The sequence below is a fragment of the Salvelinus sp. IW2-2015 genome, linkage group LG15 (genome assembly GCF_002910315.2).
Source record: "Salvelinus sp. IW2-2015 linkage group LG15, ASM291031v2, whole genome shotgun sequence".
NCBI lineage: Eukaryota > Metazoa > Chordata > Actinopteri > Salmoniformes > Salmonidae > Salvelinus > Salvelinus sp. IW2-2015.
Window position 1 is genome coordinate 19,299,038 of NC_036855.1, and position 23,791 is coordinate 19,322,828.

Sequence of the window (23,791 nt, forward strand, 5' to 3'; positions counted from 1 at the left end):
CTGATTCATCCTAACCTGTTGTGTGTGTGTTGTGTGTGGGTGTGTGTGTGTGTGTGTGTGTGTGTGTGTGTGTGTGTGTGTGTGTGTGTGTGTGTGATGAGTTGAAATGGTAAGTCATTTAATGAATTTAAATGTTTGAAGATGTACTAAATAAATAGCAATACCAGAAGTACAACCAGTTTCCACGTTTTATCATTGGGGAGAAATGAAGGCCTACTTATGCGTAATGCGCAATTGTGCATCCTGGTACGCTTTTGGCACACATATATTTGAATAGTAGCGAAGAACCGCCTCTCCCTCATTGGCCAGTACAAACTATAAGCCGAGGCAAAAAAGTCAGTCTTTGACAACGCCGGGGTTTCGTTGGTGGAACCCGTGATGGGGAGGAACCTATGTGAGATGTCTTTAAATTGTTCACAGGAAAAATGGGCGTAAATCCATGCCCATACCCAGAAAGCATGAGAAAGCATGTTCAGATTTTCTCCACGAATTTACTTCTATAATAGGCAAATTACTTATATTTTTACGTCCAGAAGACAGTCTATTTTATTCACTAGATTAGGTGACACATAGAAGTGTACATTTATTATCATGGCGTGTGCAGTTGACGCACAGAATTTGATCTCTATTTCTTTGCGGAAAATACATAACTCCAGAACGCAGAGAGGAGGTATCAAGCTCCACAAGAACTTGCTGGTCACATATGTGCTGAAAAACGCTAGAGATTTTTACATGAGCATGGAGTTTGCAGAAATGTATAGCTACCTACAGCAGAACGGGGAGATGAGGACGGTCTGTGATGAAAAGCAGGACTCTTTTGAAATGACCGGGAACTGTGAGGATCTAGCTGGTGAGTTTTGCTGCAACTACACAGGGGATGTGTTGGACACTTACCACTGCGCAGCGCCACAATCGGCTTGCCACCCAGCAATGGTGCCCGAAGCGCACATCCAAACGGCACCTGCCTGTTTCATGGCTCCTGTCTATCAATGTGACTCTAACCTCAAGTACTCGGGGGTCTGCTGGGACTGTTATGCGGAACCTTACACAGCCAACCGGGACATTCCTGTCTCAAACACACACAACCAAAAGACTGTATTGGACTTGGACACACATGTGGTGACTACTGTCGAGAATGGATATCTCCCCCCAGACTACTGCATGTCATTAAAACAACATGGTCAGGGCCCGCAAAGTTCTCATAAGAAACGAAAAATTGATTCAAGTGATGCTTCTGATTCCGATTATCTGTCAGACTTTGTGCCCATGTCATGCAAACGCATTAGGTCTGATGACGTTTCTTGTTGTAATTCCGAACAACTGGACACACCGAACATCTCCAACCTCATGTCAGTGTTAGGCTCGGGGTTTACTGAGCTGTTGAACTGGCAAACGGACGTGGAACAGGTAGTAAACGGACAAACAAACTGCTGTAAACAAGCACTGGCGGGCAGCGGTGCATGGACTAGAGCAATTGAGGCTTTTTGATTGACACACTTTACATTTTTCTACAAACCATTGGTGGTCTCAAATAAAATAGACAATTGATATACTTAACACTGTTCTGCTCTTTTTCAATTTAAAAGCTGTTGAACTCAATTTAAATTGTACTTTGGGGAGAGGGCTCGCGCAATATGTGCAATGACCTATAGCAACCATTGATTGCTGATGCTATGTATGCCTATTGGTCATTTAGAGGCTTTGAAGCCACGGGCCGGCCATATTGGCATTCCCCAGTACGTGCAGTCCTCGGTAGCAATGAATGGAATTTTACAGCATTTCATTTAAATGTTTCAAGGGAAAAATTAAATGTATGTAAGTATTTTTGTTGTTGTATTGGGGACAGTAACATTAGTAATGTCCCAACAATTTGACTTAAAGGATTTTTTTTTTACATATTTTTTTATTTTGAATGTGTATCTTACATGAAGGTGTCTGTAATAAAATACATGTTGCAAACGAATGTGGGCAATAAATGCAATTATATAGCTTCCAAAAAAAAATGTTTTTACACTGGTGGGGGAGTACCAAGATGGAGGTACGGTGGCTTCAACACAGCGCATTCAATTTGTATTCTAGTGTGTATATGTAATTCACTGGATATGGAGCTTTTTCCTGCACCATGTTGTTGCCTTCATGTGCCTTGCATGCCTTGCTCAAATGCGTGATGCAGAACCAGCTCCACCATGCGATAATGGAAAAGAACTACACCAATTTATTGCCAAATGCATTTTGATAACTCCCGTGAAATTATAAGAAAATTAGCAGGTGTGTTATGCATTTCATAGACCAGTATAGGCTGTTTTAATTAGGCCTGTAGACCAATTACATTTTTGTGTAATGATGTCTTACACTATTTCTGTGCCATCATACTTAATTATGGCACTCTACAAAGCAAGGGACTATAATTCCTTTGTAACTAAATACATTTATTTGCATATTTCCGTTAAGGAACGCCTACTCTGTTAAGTGCGCGTGTGCAATAACTCAATTCGCCTTTGCGCTCTTTCTAAACAACGCCATTTTTAGAAACGTTGGCAAAGTCTACAAAAAGCAGTCCATCCTGTTTTTTTATTTTTTTTTAAAGGGATTTTAATTTTGMTAACAAACTGTATGGAGATGAAATGTTTCCTCGATGAGAAAATGTGCAGAACGTCGGCCAAATCCATCTCGCTTCATCTTCTCCCACTGCCAGCCACTTGGCTTCCTCTCATCACCATATTTGGTAGTGAGTGGAAACGCCAGCCGGAGGCTTCACATTTATACGTTTATCTGTGCCTTCTCCTTCAATGAGGGGGTACGGACGTCCCAAGGATTCCAGATAGCGAAGGCCGATTGAATATAGGCAACAATGTAGCCCTCTCCAAGGATGTATTCATTACGGAAACCTTTTGCCGTTTAACAACGGAAACGGGGAGGGACCTACTTGAATTTGTCCAATAGAAACTATCGTTTGCGTTTTCCTTTTGGAGTAGACTGTTTCTGTTGCAAAACCAGACGAAAAGTTTTGCAACAGAATTGGAGGAATGATTACAGCCCAGCTCTAGCCATATCGGTTCGGSTTATGACCGGGGGGCGGCAGAGAACACCGATATTTCTGAGTAACAAACGTCATGCGTAGGCTACGTCCTTGAGGAATGAAATGACAGTTCGAGGTGTTTTTTTAAATTAACAACAAGCAAAGCRTTGCGGGGCCATTTCTATGAAAAAATGCTGGGTCTTCTTGTGAGAGCCGTGGTGAGTCAAATGTTTTTATAGCCTAATTCATGAGTGCGCAGTTGTGCGCCCATAAGTAAGAGCAGCGCGTTCACTATTACTGCTGTAAATGAGGGTGGGGCACCAGGTTAGGTAACTGTTATTATTGTAGCCTAAAATGTGAAGTCAGGCCACTCCGAATTTCTCCACGAAAATCATATCAAATTAGCATTTACCCTATTGTAGCTATCACTCGAGTCTCTATATTAGGTTATAACATGGATAGCCGTCAGATTCAAGGTTTCATGGTTGTCTATATCAGATTAAGATTAAACAGTGGGTTAAACTATCATACAATTTTAAATAGCCAACAGATTGCTTTTTAGATGTGGTGTGGTGCATGTTCATTGCAAGTGTTCACGCACTGTAGCAGAACTGGCTATTTATATTCTAACTTTAAAAAGCTATCAGGAAACTTGACAGCCAAGCACAGTCCAAACAAATAGGCACTGTGTCATGGTGTTAACAACATACTAAACTTGATAGATCTGTTTTGGTCTCAAGTTTCTGTCATAAAATTAGATCATACAGTGTTCTAACAATCTATTTTTTCAAAAGGTTTTTGGATTCATGAAATAGGATTATTTTGATCACACCTTTTTACATTGAAACGAATGTAAATAAAAGTTAATCACTTTGTTAATCACAGTTTTGTCTGTTTTTATTATGTTGTGGTTTCTGTTGCAATGGCACTCTGTCATGGTGTTGACAGTTGCTGGCAAATATAGGCCTATAAATCAGCTCTGTGGTTGTCAACCAACATTGTTGATATTTTATATGCCAATGGGATTATCAACTGTGGATACTAATATTTTAGATACTTTAAAACACAAAATATCATCCTAGACATGTATGGTATTGAATTATGTTATATTGAATGCAGAACAAATTATTTATTAGAAATGCAATGACAGATTTATTTTATTTTTAGCTAAGGTCAGGCTTGGTGAAGCCATATCACCTGGTCAAGCCAGTGTCAGTGACTATCCTCCCAGAGAGGTCTTCGCACCACCAGGACAATTTGCCCAAGCTGCCAGTGCCTCCACTGAGGCAGACATTTGAGCGCTACCTTTTGATGCTGGAGCCCCTGCTCAGTGAGGAGGAGCTGGATCACACACGCAAGCTGGTCAAGGAGTTCCTCATTCCTGGTGGGGTGGGAGACAGGTTGCAGAGAAGCCTGGAGCGCAGAGCCAGCAACAAAGGAAACTGGGTTGGTACATACTGTAGTTGAACAGAGAAGGTCACATAAAGAAGAGGTTTATGTGGTAGGGCAGTGCATGGCCAATAGAGGTTGAAAGAAAAATTAAATAAGTCCTTAGAGGGATACAGGCAGCTAAAGATCTGTGTTGATTGMCAGGAAAAGATCCCTGTATTACATCCATTATGCAATTACGTAAATGTGATGTTAATTCCATCCATTTCCCGTACTTTTCAAGATTACATTTAACATTTACCCATAGGTTTACTCCCTTGCATATATCATAACATGTGAATGTGTTTAGGAGAAAATTATCTGATACTTGCTGGACTATAGCATTGTCATTGCTGTTTATGTAGCTCACAGAGTGGTGGATGCAGTCAGCCTATCTGGATTCCCGGATGCCTGTGGCAGTCTATTCCAGCCCAGGGGTGGCACTGCCCCGCATGACCTTCCAAGATCGCCAAGGACAAATGAGGTGAGCAACAAGGAACCATGCGTGTCTGAGACCACTGTACTAAAACCAGCCATTGTGACAAGACAGTTTAGATGCCTTCCCTCCATTAGCCCTCCATCACTGACAAGTCTTTATGGCTGTCCTACACATCAATGAAAAGTCTTTATGGCTGTCCTACACATCACTGACAAGTCTTTATGGCTGTCCTACACATCACTGACAAGTCTTTATGGCTGTCCTACACATCAATGAAAAGCACGTTTTATAGGCCTACTGCTTCTTAGAAAGCAAGTTAGTAGAAAGTGATTGACTAGTGTTGTATTACACCATAGCTTGAGCTTGAGAATAGGCTTGAGTTTCATACTGTCCTTTAGACAGACTTCCCCTCCGTGCTGGCTATTTTAGGCACATTGGCTGTTCAAAGCATTGCTCAGCTTTTTTGGACAACAGTGATCCATAAGGTACGCAGTCAACATTGTGAGCTTACGTGGGTTTTTGTTGAGCAAAACGTGTCAGTGAATGTACTATAGAGAGAGCACGCACACATGAGTGTAAGAGTGGGCTGCCATTGAGTTCGCTTCAGCTGGACCATTCTTGCAAAACATTTGCCGCTATGTGGTACTGCTTCGATATTACGGACAGTGCCAAACTTATACAGTAGGCTAGAAGAGGATACTAGAGCAGACTCCAATGCTCATATGAAAAGCCAATTATTCAACAATATACTGTACTGTACACCATCTTAGCCACTAGACTAGAGTGACACAGACAGTTCACTAAATGTGGAGATATAGAATCAAAATAGACAGATGTTTCTTATAATAATCGTGGTCCTGAGTCTGACTTAAGCAAGACTGGTTGGAGATAAAATAATAAAAATACATTTTTATTGTCACATACACTTGATAGATGCAGTGAAATATGTTGTTTACAAAGTCAGCCATAGCAGCATGGCGCCCCTGAAGCGTATGATGGTTAAATGCCTTGCTTAAGGGCACATCGGCAGATTTTTCACCTAGTCGGCTCGGGTATTCGAACCAGCGACCTTTCGTATACTGGCCCAATGTTCTTAACCGCTAGACTAGATATGAGGCCATGGAAAACAAAATAGTGCACTAAAGTGTAGATTATGTGAATAGAACATGAGATGGGGAGCGGTGAAAGACTGAATGTCAGTTGGATGAAGAAATGCCATATATGGTTTCATTATTAATTCAACAATGTTTTCTGCTCAGGTTTGCTGCAAAATTGATTGCAGGGGTTTTGGYCTTCAAAAAAATGATTGACAGGTTAGTAATATTATCTCTTTTAATGATATACAGGTAACTGCCAAAATAATTGAAACTCTTGAGTAAATGAGGGATACAAAGTATATTGAAAGCAGGTCCTTCCACACAGATGTGTTTCCTGAGTTAATTAAGCAATTAACATCCTATCATGCTTGGGGTCATGTATAAAAATGCAGGGCAGGCAATTATTTTAGCTACCCATYGCTACGCCCTCATAGGATGACAATGCCGCCATCCACAGGGGACGAGTGGTCACTGAATGGTTGGATGAGCATGAAAACGATCTAAGTCATTTGCCATGGCCGTCTCAGTCACCAGATCTCCCAATTGAACACTTACGGGAGATTCTGGAGTGGTGCCTGAGACAGCGTTTTCCACTACCATCAGCAAAACACCAAATTATCAAATTTCTTCCGGAAGAATTGTGTCGCATCCCTTCAATAGAGTTCCAGACACTTGTAGAATCTATGCCAAGGTGCATTGAAGCTTTTCTGGCTTGTAGTGGCCCAATGGCCTATTAAGACACCTTATGTTGGTGTTTCCTTTATTTTGGCAGTAACCTGTACATCTAACGTGTTCGTCACCCTGGTTGACTCTAACTCTGTGTCTTAGTGAGACGTTGCCTATTGAGTATTTGGGTGGGAAGCCTCTGTGTATGGACCAGTACTACCAGATCCTGTCCTCCTGTCGTATCCCTGGACCAAAGAGAGACACTGTGGTCAACCACGCTATCGGGAAAGTGGCCCCTACTCACATCACTGTGGTCCATAACTTCCAGGTAAACTAGAGCTTTGCTTTGCTCTCTTTGCTGCTGCTTTATGTTGCTACAACACAGAGGAGATCAATCACGTTGCATTGTTAGTTTCTTGGCTGTAACTCACTTAACCAAATCTCAAATGCTGATTAGCCTTCTCCCTCTGGCCTTAGTTCTTTGTCCTGGATGTGTATAACAGCGATGGCTCACCACTGACGGTGGACCAGATCTACATGCAACTGGAGAAGGTCTGGAACTCGTCCCTGCAGAGCAACAAGGAGCCTATAGGCATCCTGACCTCCCAGCACCGCAACACCTGGGGCAAAGCCTACAACAACCTCATCAAAGGTATGGCAATGGAGGGGGGACATCACTATGACAGTGATGGCTCAGAGGAGCATATTGGGTGACTCACCAAATAAACAAAAGCCATTACGTAAGAGTAACTGGAAGCAACCTATCACTTTGGACACACTGTTTTAGAGCTATTGGTCAATGATTTCCTCTAGGTCCTTGTTGGGTTGCTTATTGTATCGTTTTTCCCCCCTAGACAAGACAAATAAGGAGTCTGTCCGTGCTATCCAAAAGAGCATATTCACGGTGTGTCTAGACGCCCCCATGCCACAGATGTCTGAGCAGCGGTACCAGAGTCGTGTCGCTGCCCAGATGCTGCATGGTGGAGGGAGTCGCTGGAACAGTGGCAACCGCTGGTTTGATAAGACGTTACAGGTGAGCTCTGAGATTAGAACTATAGAACAAAGGTTGCATCCTCCTAGATATTGTGCTTCATATTTGAATTCACAAGTCTCTTGCCATTTTTATAATGTTTGTTATTTAATCCCCAGTTTATTGTGGGCGAAGATGGTACATGTGGTCTGGTGTATGAGCATGCCCCAGCTGAAGGCCCACCCATTGTGTTCTTGGTGGACCATGTGGTTGAGTACATGTAAGGCATTACAGAATATATTTCATTAATTGATTAATGGTGCACAGTATTTCTGTGGTCAATGTGTACTCTAGAGAAGAACTTTGGCACAGATTCAGATAGTGCCTCATCCTTTTAAAAACTCTTAACTACCATTTGAAGCCTACTGACCATGACCAGGCTGTGACCATGACCCTGGCCTACTGACCATGACGAGGCTGTGACCATGACCACAGCAGTTGCTACATCCATTTTTGGACTTACAAATTAATGATATGTACCCATTTATTCTTAAAGAATATAACTTATAAATTCCTCATGAGGTTAGTTCAACTGTCATAATTTAAACTTGTTTTGCTCCAATGTTTGTTAACAAAGTATAGGGAAACACACTGTATAGCCTCAACATGGTCAAAACTATAATTTTTATCACGGATGGTCAGACCTTGCATCCATAGCTCTGTCTATGAATTTGAGCGATTACATTTCTCCAGCCCAATCCCTCAGCTTATTACCGCCTCAGCTTATTACCGAAACAGTGGCGGGGCTTTGTTATTGTTTCAACAACTGATTGGCCCTTTGTTTTGTGTTTAAACAGGAGGAGGATGGAGGTAGTACGAACTCCCATGACCCCTCTGCCCATGCCTCCCAAACTGCGTTTCAACATCACACCTGAGGTGAAGAAGGATATTGAGTCGGCCAAGCAGAATATGAACATGTAAGTAGATTCTGTTTCGGTTTTCCTAGCAGTTTCTATTCAAACATGTCTGAAGTGTTTCTCACCCTTTGGCTGACTTTTTTTTTTATACCTCAGAATGTCACATGACTTGGATGTGAACGTGGTCTTCTTTTCTGACTATGGGAGAAATGTTCCAAGGGCGCACAAGTTGAGTCCAGATGCCTTTATACAAATGGCTCTACAGCTTGCCTACTTCAGGTGGGTTTCATTACATTTCTACTATAAAAAACAGCATCTGAAACAGCAGTTGGGTTACCTTAACCTGTCACTTTGCCACATTTGAGACTTACTGATCTTTCATGTTTCAGAATGTATAAGATGTGCTGTTCTACCTATGAGAGTGCGTCCTTGCGTATGTTTGCACTTGGTCGAACAGACACCATCCGCTCCTGCTCCAACGACTCGCTCAACTTTGTCCAGGCGATGGAGGACCCAGCTAAACCGGTGAGTCAACTCTGAAACCTGGATGTTGACAGTAAATAGACACTAACCACTGACTGTTACTGTACTGCAATAATGTATGTTTTACTATATGTTGACAGAACACAGAGAAGGTTTTTCTATTGGACAAAGCATGCCAAGCCCACAGAGAATACACTCATATGGTGAGGACTGGAACTCTATCAGTTTTTGATGGAAATCTACAGTTACTGTAATAACACAATAATAATAAATCTACAGTTACTGTAATAACATGCTTGTCCCCACCCACTGCAATGTACATTTATTTTGTGCTTTTATGTATGTCCGTTACTGAGCAGGCAATTCATGGCCAGGCCATAGACAGACATCTCCTTGGCCTGAAGTTGCAGGCGATTGAAGAACTTACTTCCATGCCAGAGATATTCATGGATACAGCCTATGCTGTGGCTGAACATTTCAATCTCTCCACCAGCCAGGTATGCAAGCTGTTTATGTGAGATATTAAGCATCCCAAAATGCAACTTATAAGAGGACAAGTTTCAGATCTGTAGCCAGTGGTAACATGACTAAAAACATTTTAAATACAAGTACTATGTAAGGTTTGGTACTCATTTTAGTTTATTAGACAATGATAAGGTTTGGACCGCATTTGTAAATGCTAATGCCTAAAATGTAATTTTTCACTGTCTCTTCTTCAGGCTGGTGCTAAGACGGATTGTGTGATGTGCTTCGGTCCGATGGTGCCGGATGGCTATGGAGTGTGTTACAACCCCATGGCAGACCACATCAACATTGCCATTACAGCCTTCAACAGCTGTGAAGAGACACATGCTGCCAACTTTGGCCGGGGTGTGAAGAAGGCTCTGAGAGACATGAGGTCTCTGCTGGAGGAGACAGCTAATGCTAAGCAGTGAGGCCCCACAGGGGACATGGCTCTGTAGGGCTGTGTGGGACTGAACCTGTGCTGGATGTAGTGGGAGAAACTAAAGCCACCCTGGTATATCTAGTGCTCTAACATGGAGAGAGGAGAAGCACGTTGCACCGATTTAGGTGGGCCTTGGAAAGCTTTTGGGCCCTTCAGGTAGACTTGATATGTGTGGGAAGGAAAGTCCTGTTATACCCAGAAGACTATACCTGTACATCAGTGAAAAGTGAGTATGACTGATGGAAAGTTATACATTTCATGTTTAATGATATGGGTTTGTCCATTTCCAGATAGTTAGAACCTTATGTTAAAGAAAGATCCACACCAGATCATGGTGACTATATTATGTTTTTACATTTTTTWTWTTTTTTATTTTTTTAAGTCTACACATGTTGGTGCTGTCTTAAATGTTATTCTGGTTGTTTTTACATGCATTTATTCCTTTTGTTTACCTACATATTTGTTATTTCATATTTAAAAAAGAATCAGTTCAAACAGTTAAGTTATGTAAGTAATGAAATTGTGTGCCATACTATACCAGATGTGCCATAATAATAACTTGCTGAGTGGTTCTGCTTTGATTCACATTGGTAAATGTTTTCTATACAACTAAAAAAACTAAACCAAAGACTGCTGTAATGATAATCATTTACACTTTGAGTATTTATTTTAATGTTACAAAACCTGACAATATTGATTAAACTAAGGAAAAACTGTCCTCCAGTAACTGCCTAAATTTCATTAAATACTGTATAATAGAAAGGCGAGCCACAGATCAAGGCTCCACAAATGAGTATTTCGCTCGGAAGCTACCCTTGCTATGCAGGTACTTGCCATGGAATTCTATCTCCGCCATGTTTCCAGCTGAGCGCTAGTGAAAGAGCTGTTGGCCCTTGAACACGTTGGTCTTCAAGACATCTACATCTCGTATGTAATGGAGATGGTATTGGAGACATGTTTTTTACAATGGCATACATGTCAAGATGAAGGTTAATTGTTTAATGTACACTCAACTAGACAGTGTGCATTGAAATACTGAAGAATCAAAACAGAACTGTCTCCCTCTTCCCTCACCATAATGAAGGTGGACTGGGCTGCTGTGCTGTTGTCCACGGGGCCCATGCGCAGAGCCTGGATCCTGATCTTTACTGAGGGAGGGGCATTGATGAGCACTTGAAAGGTGAGACTGCCCAAAGCTGAGGTCATCGTTGGATTCTCAATGACTCCGCTGGGAGTAAACAGCTGGACATCAGTCTGTGGGAGCAACACTGAGAGGCATATGGGTATGTCTTAAATGAACCAAATCATGTTATTTGAAATGTCGCATGTCATTCTACCAAATCTTTTCTTCTATCACTGTGTAACAGCATAATTGAAATATACCTTCTGTTTCAGCCCATAGCCGCTCCGTACCGTCACACCCTGGTGATGAGTGATTACTCTTCTTGGAGGTCTTCTGACTGCTGTAAGTGAGCAGCACTCTGTTTCTAGGAGACAGGAGATTCCAGCAGGATGTTGGTCCTGGAGGTCAGTTCAGTGTCCTCCTATTATTTTGGGAAAAGTAGCTATTACCACAACAAACAAAAAATTATTGTTTAATCGTACGTCTCACATTTGACATTACAACTTGTATGTCAAAAATAATTTGTAGATCAAAGAAAGGCAGCACAGCACTATGAAACTTTATCCAAAGTGACACTTATTTTTTATTTTACCTTTTTTATTTAACTAGGCAAGTCAGTTAAGAACAAATTCTTATTTTCAACGACGGCCTAGGAACAGTGGGTTAACTGCCTTGTTCAGGGGCAGAACGACAGATGTTTACCTTGTCAGCTCGGGGATTTGATCTTGCAACCTTTCAGTTACTAGTCCAACTTACCCTAGCCACAGGTGACAGAGAAGGATGTTGTAACAACGGTCCACCTTCCCCTGGGTATCTCTTTTCATAAATGCATTATTACTAATGGGTGTATGTTTGGACTGGTTTGCTCTCCATATGCTTCTCCATATTTCAGATAGAACTGCAGACAGTGATCTTTATTTTCATTTATATTTTGAGGATTCAGTAAACGTCTCTATTTGGGTGTCTCTCATAATTGTGGAGCTTGCACTGTATGTGATGGGCAACAGGGAACCTAGCGGTTAAGAGCATTGGGGAAGTAACCGAAAGGTTGCTGGTTCGAATCCCCGAGCCAACTAGGTGAAAAATATGTCGATGTGCCCTTGAGCAAGTCACTTAACCCTAATTGTTCCTGTACGTCGCTCTGGATAAGAGCGTCTGCTAAATTACTTAAATGTCAATTGTGTGTTTTGAGTGTGTCTTGTCATGTCTGTGAATGCCTCTCCCTGCTGACCTGTATGTGTCTCCTTTGGAAACAGGTCCAGGCAGCAGCAGTTCCTCGATGAGAGGCAGGAGGTCAGGTACAGATGGTGAACCAGATGACCGTCCTCCAGAGGAGAGGGGTGAGTGATGTTTAATGCCATGCTGCAACTCCCAGGCACAACATACTGATCCCCAACCAACACCGCTATGGATAAAAACACCTGACACCTTGCTTACTGTCCTTTGTTTCTTTGGGGGGGAGGCTTTTAAAACCACCCACGGTCACCCCAGATACTCACCCAGGTGAGTGAAGACAGGTGCCCTGTTGGCAATGTGAACCTGAGTGGCATTCACTGGCAAGGTCAGGAATGTGAGGTACTCTGAGAATCAAATAAACTGGGAAGGAGAGTTTATTAACTGGAACTGGACGGAGGTAGATATGGTCATTCTCCAGACTGAGGTGTGATGTCATTACCTCTGGCCTGACCACCACTGTAAGACTGAGAGGTGAGACTGCAGGAGGAGCCATCTCCTCCACCTTCCCAGACTACAACACTCCATCACAGCCAAACAGCTGGTGGAAGACTGGTAGAAATTATGGCCCATTAGCTTATGAGGACATGTCAGGTCTAATAATATTTCAAATTGTCTCTTAGAAAGTTCTAAGGTGGAGAAACCCAAGCAGGCCTTTACCTGGCACATCCCTTCTTTGACAAGCTGTGGTGGCACCCAAGGGAGCTGGACTGTCTGTTTCACACCGAGTCCCATCCACAAACTGAGACCCAAAGGCTTACAATGAAGTTTTCTCCCTCTCTCCACATATACCTGCACTGTTCATCCCCTGGTCATGAGGAACAATCAGAGGGATATAGTGGGTGGAGGGAGAATTTCAAACTATAGTAGTTTTATTGTCCCTCCACCCCACCATTCCGATTGACGAGGTGTCTTGGCCCAACTGTGACATCCTACAGTGTTGGGTGACAGGCACAGGGGCTGGAGCACTGCTCTGCCATGAAGGCCAGCTGGGTCCTCTCAAACTGCTACRCAGACAGCATAGTGTGAGGGAGGAATGTGGAACATTGCTTGTTAAGTTTATACCCTTAATTTCAGATGACATCTGTTTAACAATCAATTGGACTGAGTCTGATGGGACCCAGCCAAGTGGAGAAGTGGCACACTCGTTTACAAAGAAATCAGGGACAGTAGTTAAGTGACAGACCTCATTAACTAATTTTCATGTGGGCCGAGGTAAAAAGAGCAATCCCAGCTGGTTGGTGAACACTGATGTTTATTATATTGGTCACTGAAGGATGTAATTTACAGTGCAGAACAGTACATTTGTCCACAAACCCACTCCATGCTTGTTTCATGTACAGTATTCTGTTGTGACATGGTAGTAGTGTAGGATGGAAAATTCCATTAAATCCCATGAGAGTTGGCACATGGAAATGCCATTATACACTTAGTACCAAACATTAGGAACACCTTCCTAATATTGAGTTGCACCCCTCAATTTGTCGGGGGATGGACTCTACAAGGTGTTGAAAGCGTTCCACTGGGATGCTGGCCCATGTTGACTCTAATGCTTCCCACAGTTATCAAGTTGGCTGGATGCCTTTTGGTCCACCACCGACTATTGATACACATGGGAAACTGTTGAGTGAAAAACCCAGCAGCGTTGCAGTTCTTGACACAAGCCGGTGCGCCTGGCACCTACTACCATAACCCGTTCAAAGGCACTTCAATATTTTGTCTTGCCCATTCACCCTCTGAATGGCACACATACAAAATCCATMTCTCAATTGTCTCAAGACTTAAAAATCCTTATTTAAACTGTCTCCTCCCCTTAATTTACACTGATTGAAGTGGATTTAACAAGTGACATCAATAAGGGATTATAGCTTTCACCTGGTCAGTCTGTCATGGAAAGAGCAGGTGTTCTTKATGTTTTGTATTCTCAGTGTATGCAATATTTGTAATGAAGCTCTTGAATAAGACTTGTTGACAGACCAATGCCTTTCAAAGGGAGCATAATAGGTYTGTAAATCAACAGAAAATAACAAGATGTTAATTTGGCCTGATCATTTTCACAGAAACTCTAAACTGACCTTATAAGTTCACACAAGCAGTATCAAATTCTGTGGGGTTAGAGTGCATTCTTTATAAGTTTAATATAGTACCACTAGAGGGCAGACAAGGCCTATTGTCACATTGCAGGTGTACTGCAGGACTGAATGATCCTTACACGGAACCCAAACCGGCTGCGCGCGTGCGCCATCGTGCATAAATGTATTTAGTCCCCCTACACCAAAAGCGATCACGACACGCAGGTTAAAATAGCAAAACAAACTCTGAACCAATGACATTAATTTGGGGACAGATCGAAAAGCACTAAACATGGKAATMTAGCTAGTTAGCTTGCACTTGCTAGCTAATTTATCCGATTTAGCTAGCTTGCTGTTGCTAGCTAATTTGTCCTGGGATATAAACATTGAGTTGTTATTTTACCTGAAATGCACAAGCTCCTCTACTCCGCCAATTAATCCACACATAAAACGGCCAACCGAATCGTTTCTAGTCGTCTCTCCTCCTTCCTGGCTTTTTCATCTTTGAACTTATATGGTGATTGTCATCTACATGTTTAATGCTTTTCGACCTGTCCCCAAATGAATGTCATTGMTTCAGAGTTTGTTTTGATATTTTAACCTGCGTGTCGTGATCGCGTTTGGTGTGGGGGGGACAAAATACATTTATGCACGATGGCGCACGCGGGCAGCCGGTCTGGGTTCCGTGTTAGGTTGGATTTCTACAGCAGTGGAGGCTACTAAGGGCTGGAATGGAATGGTATCAAACACATGAATTATCAAACTCATAAATGTGTTTGATACCATTCCATTTACTCCATTCTGCCCATTGTTATGAGCCGTCCTCCCCGCAGCAGCCTCCATTGGTCTATAGGGTTCAGTTGGGATTCTGTTGGTGGTGGATCGATTACTTTTCCATGATTGTTTCCAATAGAAATCTATTCAACTCTGGCCTTTTGCTTTACTTCTGGAAGCGTCACTGCTTTAGGAGGCAGTTCGCTCTGACGCATACTGAGCTTCTCACTCTTCTATCAATTTGGACAGTTTTTTACAAACTCTTTTGTGTGCTTTTGATGCATTATTAACAAGTAGCCCTTGGACCATATAATTTAGCTGTGTGTATAATTGGTGGAAAATGAAATTCTTGCACCTCAGTAATGTACTTGAAAGACAATCATTTGATGCACTTCAATTAGAAATAGAACTAGTTTCCATTAATCTAGGTCACGCTATTAAATTCCCTTTCCAATATTCCTTTGATGTTATTGGACTGTCACTTAATAAAATGAAATCATGAAAAATATATGCGAAGGCCTCTGAATAAGACAGTTCTTTTTTTGTATTTTTTTTATAGATTTTATTTCTACTTATATATTCCGTAGTTGTCTGTACTTTCTCTACGAGAATATTGCAGTCTAGGCATACAATCCAATCTTAGATTACCAATGATGTTGATTGGCAAAGATATACCCTAATCTCTGTTTGTAGGTGTTGATTGGTGCCAAACCCTTCTAGAAGTGACAAACCTTTAAAACTCGCTGAAGGTTTTGGCGGTTTAGAAAGTACTTGAGTCAAATCTAATATGATATTTCTGCTGCTGTCCTCCTGTTGGATGAAGGGAGATCAGACTGGGCAGCCAGCAACTCCAGTTGGCCCTGAGGAGGAGGACAAACTGGTTGCCAGGCTGGTTAACTTTCAAGGTGAAACCTGCTACATCTCACATCTGACCGAGTATGCACTGTATACAGTGGGGCAAAAAAAGTATTTAMTCAGCCACCAATTGTACAAGTTCTCCCACTTAAAAAGATGAGAGAGGCCTGTAATTTTCATCATAGGTACACTTCAACTATGACAGACAAAATAAGAAGAAAYAAATCCAGAAAACCACATTGTAGGATTTTTAATGAATTTATTTGCAAATTATGGTGGAAAATAAGTATTTGGTCACCTACAAACAAGCAAGATTTCTGGCTCTCACAGACCTGTAACTTCTTCTTTAAGAGGCTCCTCTGTCCTCCACTCGTTACCTGTATTAATGGCACCTGGTTGAACTTGTTATCAGTATAAAAGACACCTGTCCACAACCTCAAACAGTCACACTCCAAACTCCACTATGGCCAAGACCAAAGAGCTGTCAAAGGACACCAGAAACAAAYTTGTAGACCTGCACCAGGCTGGGAAGACTGAATCTGCAATAGGTAAGCAGCTTGGTTTGAAGAAATCAACTGTGGGAGCAATTATTAGGAAATGGAAGACATACAAGACCACTGATAATCTCCCTCGATCTGGGGCTCCACGTAAGATCTCACCCCGTGGGGTCAAAATGTTAACAAGAACGGTGAGCAAAAATCCCAGAACCACACGGGGGGYCCTAGTGAATGACCTGCAGAGAGCTGGGACCAAAGTAACAAAGCCTACCATCAGTAACACACTACGCCGCCAGGGACTCAAATCCTGCAGTGCCAGACGTGTCCCCCTGCTTAAGCCAGTACATGTCCAGGCCCGTCTGAAGTTTGCTAGAGAGCATTTGGATGATCCAGAAGAAGATTGGGAGAATGTCATATGGTCAGATGAAACCAAAATATAACTTTTTGGTAAAAACTCAACTCGTCGTGTTTGGAGGACAAAGAATGCTGAGTTGCATCCAAAGAACACCATACCTACTGTGAAGCATGGGGGTGGAAACATCATGCTTTGGGGCTGTTTTTCTGCAAAGGGACCAGGACGACTGATCCGGGTAAAGGAAAGAATGAATGGGGCCATGTATCGTGAGATTTTGAGTGAAAACCTCCTTCCATCAGCAAGGGCATGAAGATGAAACGTGGCTGGGTCTTTCAGCATGACAATGATCCCAAACACACCGCCCGGGCAACGAAGGAGTATCTCAACCCCATAGAAAATCTTTGGAGGGAGTTGAAAGTCCGTGTTGCCCAGCAACAGCCCCAAAACATCACTGCTCTAGAGGAGATCTGCATGGCGGAATGGGCCAAAATACCAGCAACAGTGTGTGAAAACCTTGTGAAGACTTACAGAAAACGTTTGACCTCTGTCATTGCCAACAAATGGTATATAACAAAGTATTGAGATAAACTTTTGTTATTGACCAAATACTTATTTTCCACCATAATTTGCAAATAAATTCATTAAAAATCCTACAATGTGATTTTCTGGATTTTTTTCCCCTCATTTTGTCTGTCATAGTTGAAGTGTACCTATGATGAAAATTACAGGCCTCTCTCATCTTTTTAAGTGGGAGAACTTGCACAATTGGTGGCTGACTAAATACTTTTTTGCCCCACTGTATATAGGGTGATTGTTAACCCATTAGACTACTGTATCTTACTCCATGCCATACTGTCATGAAACACAGATGAGTGTAGAAGTTATTTTAATAAGTATTTTAGGCCAGCAAATGCCATTAAATCCAGGAACAAATTTGACATGCTTTTTTTGCTGCCATACTCAATCATGTCAGTTTGCTCTTAAATTGTGTCAGATTGTCTACTTTTGMGAACTTTCTTCTTTCACTTCATCTAGTATGATGTGTATTTCACTTAAGTTCAAGTTGTATTAGTATGTACAGGATACACATGGTATACACCGTCCAACAAAATACTTAGTCATGGAGKCAGAATTGTTTAGTTCAAAGTGATGTTTTATGAATTCATTTTTTATTTACCCATTGGGCACAAACTGGTTGAATCAACGTTTCCACATCCTTTCAAACCCCCAAAATTGATGTGATGTTGAATCTATGTGGAATCTGATTAGTTTCTAAAAAAAGTAATAAATATGAGGGCATTTCGTCTCTTTTTTCACCCAACGTMTTAACCAACGTGTTAACTTTGAATTCACGTCAGTTGACAACTCAACCAAATGTAAATCAAAACTATAGACATTGATCTGATGTTTGTGCCCAATGGGTATTGTGTTMTATTAAAGGCCTTTGATTAAATGAAATGGGTAAAAACACCCTCTCATGTCACTCTCTAGGGTTTATTTCTATGTTTTTCCTGGTATTGGTATATTAGCAGTGAGTATTTAAATTCTAAATAGACTTATTTTACCCTGACACTGCTCAAGCCAGCCTACTCTGCAGCATGATTATGGAGGGAAAAGAATTGCCCCTGTTGAGATCATAGTTCCCAGACAATGTTCTAATTAACCAGAAATGTTAACTGACAGGAAGAGAATTGAGTCTGTGTAATTCACTTACTGTTAATAAAGACATGATTKTTTTTCTCTCTGAATCAACACATGCTTTTGATGCTATGGAGTAGCACATACCAAATGTTATCAAACTGTAAGAATCTGGTGTTTAGATATTTTGCACTAATATGGTGTTTGACAAATTGGAACTCTGTTGTCAAGGCAGGAATCTCTCTCTCACAGTGAGCATAGTTTATCTCTATAAAGCTGGGATTCCAGTCCCATCTGCCATTAGTCGGCTAGATGTCTTCCTGTTGTCAGTCTGAATTAACAGCTGGGTATTAGGCATTATACCAACAGAGCTGCTTTACTAAACCCTGCTGCCCCCCTGGAATAGCAGCACAACTCAGATAAATGTACTAGTGGGGAGTCTAGTCTCAAAGACGAGAGAGGGGATTCAGTTTTTATGAAGCACTAAATTTAACATAGATATATTTCCCCAGGTTGGTACAACAGAAATTTCCGCTCTGCGTATGCTTCTAAGCAGTTTTTTATATAGCATGGGAGGACAGACGGAAGGGGGTTGAAACATACCTCAGTGAACGGATGTCATTCGGAGTGCTCTGTGTGTTCTGTACGGCAGGGCCATCAGATAAACTAGTCCACTGCCTCTTATATTTTGTCATGACTAGCACTGACCACCACATTCTGAAGCTGTCACAAGAAAGGAGAGCAGCACTAGCCTCGGTGGCCCAGACTGGGAGTTCCTTCTTTTGTGCTTTTATGCATTTTGTCCTCAGTGACACCTGCTGAGCCATTGTCCTGATGGTTTGGAACATTGTGCTGTTGTAGGGAACTCTTTATGTATTGCCCTTTGAAATTACAAAAAAATTGTGATTGTCAACTCACCAAGTTAATAAATTGTGTCCTGCTACAGTAAGTCAGCAGTGTTTACTTGTGAAGTTCAGTCTAACATACAAGATTGTAATTATTTGGGTTTGTCCAGTATATATTTCAGTATTTGCTCATCTTTCGTGCTGTGTTTATAGAGTATATCTGTCACTGTGATTCATCAAATGTGCATTAATTTGAAAAGTTATGTCATTCACTATTTATGAAAGTGCAATAATGATTGATCTGATGCTGAGCAAATAGTACAGCAGCACATAAAAAATATCACCAATAGCCTCATAACCTTTATTCAAATATATGGATATTTTCTTTAATTGTTTGGGGTGTTGTTTATGCAGGAGGGTGGCTGTATTTTCACAGTTGTAATGTAAGATCTGGCTACACACAGGAAATCTGTGCAATATTTCCCTCCAGGGTCATGTATTTAGAAATGAATACATGGCTCTCTTTCCCTCTACTAATTTTATTGCATCCCCATGCTGTGCCAGGCATGGAAATTCAAGTCAGTCAGTAACTATTAGACAGGTTTAGCTGTGTACTGCTTCCATAACACATCCAACTGACTGGGCTGACTATTATATTCTTGTTGGATTGTTTTAAGTTATTCACTATAACATAAGGTGTGGACATGAATGTTGATTGAGGTGGATATGATTTTTTTTTWAATTGGTTCACAGTTCAGATCATGTGTGCTTGTGCACGGGGCAGTATGGTATAAGGTTTTTGGTGACAGATGGGCAAATGTGTGTTCCTGGTTCCTGACTGTGCCCAACACTTGGCAAACATATAGCTTTTCCAGTCGGTGTGCTGGGTGTTTTTTTAACCAGGATAGTGCAGTCTGTGTCTCTCAGCACTGGCCAAGGTCCCCCTCCCCAACCCTGCATCATCCCCACAAATCATTTGAAGCTACTTTCACCCTTACTTTCCTAATGCATCAATGCACCTTTAGGCAATGTGTGTTGGTAAACCTTGAAGATACAAGCAAAATGTAGTAGTAGTATAAGCTTTACATTGTTGTAGGCAAGCATTTGCCACTTTTTGTTCTTTCTCATTGCAATAAAACACACAGCATATTTGTAATATTACTAATATGGTCATTAATCATTTTAAATAATGAGCTAATGTGGCAATTGGAAGAATTCTTCCATGTTGTGTTGCTAGCATGTTGTTGTTGCTACCATGTTGTTGTTGTGTTGCCATGCTATGTTGTCTTAGGCCTCTCTTTATGTAGTGTTGTGTCTCTTGTTGTGATGTGTGTTTTGTCCTATATTTATATTTAATTTATTTGTATTTTTAATCCCAGCCCCTGTCCCCACAGGAGGCCTTTTTCCTTTTGGTAGACTGTCATTGTAAATTAGAATTTGTTCTTAACTGACTTGCCTAGTTAAAGGTTCAATAAAATAAATAAATACTGAGAGACACACAGATGATGTTGTGTGGCAGTTTATCTTAATCTATTCCTCTGAGAGTATACCTGATATTGGTGCAATATAAGGGACTGCAGGACTCTGTTGTGAATACTAAAAGTCTGGCGCGAGCCCCTGTCAGATACAGTGTGTTCTTCTCTGTTGTGAATGTGAAGAGGATGTGCTGACTGCCTCCAGCTTCTAACCTTTAGTCAACCCAGTCCCAGTTCACTTAATCCCAAACAATTTAGCCTGTAGCTGGTTGACAGATGTAGAAATTGAAACTGATGGATTGGATTCACCGTTTGTGTACCATGTCTCCTAGAGGTCTGAACCAAGAGTTTGATATCAGACCATTTGTTACATGAATAAGTCACTTTGATTTGTCTTGCCTTCCAGGTCACCCACTTGGTCATTTAGTAAATATATATTATTTTCTGAAACTACTTAGTGTACCCATGGTACATGGGCTCCTGCYTGGCGCAGCTGTCTAAGGCACTACACCTCAGTGCAAGAGGCGGCACTAGTCTGTGGTTCGAATCCAGGCTGCATCACATCCGTCCGTGATTGGGAGTCCCATAGGGCGGTGCACAATTGGCCCAGCATCGTCCGGGTTTACCCGGGGTAGGCCGTCATTGTAAAAAAMAATTTGTTCTTAACTGACTTGTCTAGTTAAATAAATGTTATATATATTTAAACCCATCTCATTGTTATTAAATTATTAGAGCTACACATTGTTTTTGCACCCACCATGAGTCATGTCCGCAATGGTCACGTGAGGTGAAATGTGTATATGTGAGCACTCAGTTTGTTAGACGTAACGAAGATCCATTTTGGATCGAACCGTTGTCAATACAGCAGTGAATTGGGAGCTTTAACAGTATTCATTATTAGCCCAGCAACTATGTTTTTAAGGATGTGCGTATGATCACAAACTGTGCCTCCAGCTTCTAACCTTTACTCAAACCAGTCCCAGTTCACTTAAACCCAAACAATTCATTTGAAATAAACATTTAGCCTGTAGCCCGTTGACAGATACGGAAATTGAAACTGATGGGGAGGTCTGCGCTGTGCATGTGTTTGGGGATTTTATCTGACCAGGGGTGCAGTTCTCTGGCCTAGGATGAACCGTTTTACATCGCTTTTCTGTAAAATGCTGGAAAAACAACAATAAACCCAACAGCTAGAAAGTAATCTCTCCTCTAACTGTCCTTATGTTCTTCAAATTCCATTGTAATGACAAAGTAAACCCTCATCCAGAACTCCACAGCTTCACTTGAGACGGTTCTCTCAAGGTGATGCGATTTAAAAGTGATCCCAGCTCCACTGCCGTTGTGCCCTTGAACAAGGCACTTAACCCCAAAATTGCTCCAAAGGCACTGCACCACTGTTTACCCGGTGCCACGTTGGTGTGCGTCTGCGGGTTAGTAAAGGCAGAGGACGAATTTCCGTTTCTAACCAAATGGAAAATAAAGTATACTATTCTATTACACATGCAGGAAAACAAATTAGGTTTGCTTTCCTATTGTTTCTCAATTGTTGTTCATTTTAAATAATTTCACAATACCTCTGATTTACAGTTCAAGGCTTTCGAAAATAGCACAGGAAATAAAGGGTTAATAGCCAATTGTGTCCAGTGGTTCGGACTGCGATGTTCTGAATCGAGTCGATGACAGTGGAAGAGAGCGGCAGGAAATCCGCGCTCTTGTACAGATGCCTCGCGGGAAAGAACATAATTCGTCCATTTACAGTAGTCAATTCCGGATGCCAACCTGAAAATTAATTAAGGTGAGTGTTTCAAAAGAAAGCTGTTATGTCTGTTACAAGGGTAATATTTGTCATAGATTGGACAGTGAAAGTCGTTTGAGAAGTAACCGAATGACAGGTACAAAGCGAAGAGCTCACAGTGGCTTATATTAGATTTCCTTCAKGGTGGCCAAATCTGTAAACTGTTAGTGTTGCTAAGCAATAGTGCTGGAACCGTCTCTGCGTCTGGTACTTTTGCACCACCTGGAAAGGTAGGTTAATGCACAGAGCCCAATAAAAGTTTCACAGATTTTAGCCTAGTCTTTCCTTATTGATTTGTTATTAAGTTATTTTGTTGTAAGAAACATCACCCAGCCTGGGTATAGTGGAAATATTGTAGTGAACTCAAACCAAAATGCATGAGGTTTGTTCAATGAGGATCAAAATTATATCTAATTTAGATTTTATTTTCAGTGCACCTTGCAGAATTGATTGTTTTTGGATAACATATATGCTACATTGAATGACCCACAGTAGGGTATTATTGATCCAATTTATGTAGTATTGGCAAGAGCAGCCCTGTATTGTGAGGGCTGCATACTGGAGCAGGGCATGTCTCTCACCCCAGTGAAAGTCAAGCAAGTTGCTCTTTGGCTGTATCTGCTTTTCCTGTTGAAACTTACCCACACACCAGTGGGTCACCTGTATTTTATGTTAATGTTGGCTCTAGTGTAATTTGTTGAAGACACACATCAGCWATTTTTTTTTACTTTTCCCGTTGAAATACAATATTCCAAGTATWAATACATGAATGTACTTAAGGGTAAAAAATATAGTATTACACAAAATAGTGTTTTTTTAGACACAACTCCCAATTACAAGGATTAGGCCATTCAAGGAGTTGGTCTGATGTGATGTCATCCCGCCTGGCTTGCAGGAACAATAGAGGAGCATTAGAGGACAAAAGATACCTGGACCAGCTTTTGAGATGTGCTTTTTGTTAAGTAAATCAGGTGATACATTAGGTGAAAAGCAGACTGGAGTAGTACTTTAAGACATGGGGTGAGCAGAATCAACAACCTCTGCATCATTCAAAACAGTTGCTTTGTGAGAAGGTGTTAAAGTTCACAGTTTTCTATTATGTAAATGCTGGCTTAAAAGTACCCATTTTTATTTTACTAGGCAAGTCAGTTTAAGAACAAATTC

At 41.4% G+C, this 23,791-nt stretch overlaps 2 protein-coding genes across 2 annotated transcripts; both read left to right on the plus strand.

Annotated features, from left to right (window-relative positions):
• The first annotated feature begins 455 nt into the window (after positions 1-455).
• LOC111974631 (immediate early response gene 5-like protein) lies at positions 456-1,583 on the plus strand. The gene has a single exon (XM_024002514.2). The coding sequence runs from the start codon at positions 592-594 to the stop codon at positions 1,486-1,488; it is 897 nt and encodes a 298-aa protein (XP_023858282.1). The 5' UTR covers positions 456-591; the 3' UTR covers positions 1,489-1,583.
• Positions 1,584-3,116: 1,533 nt separating this feature from the next.
• LOC111974630 (carnitine O-acetyltransferase-like) lies at positions 3,117-10,186 on the plus strand. The gene is made up of 14 exons (XM_024002511.2): positions 3,117-3,237; positions 4,187-4,465; positions 4,813-4,931; positions 6,146-6,199; positions 6,812-6,977; positions 7,127-7,301; positions 7,504-7,682; positions 7,799-7,899; positions 8,477-8,596; positions 8,693-8,815; positions 8,926-9,061; positions 9,160-9,222; positions 9,379-9,516; positions 9,739-10,186. Exons 1-14 carry the CDS (start codon positions 3,211-3,213, stop codon positions 9,952-9,954), a joined length of 1,896 nt encoding a protein of 631 aa, XP_023858279.1. The 5' UTR covers positions 3,117-3,210; the 3' UTR covers positions 9,955-10,186.
• The last annotated feature ends 13,605 nt before the right edge of the window (positions 10,187-23,791 follow it).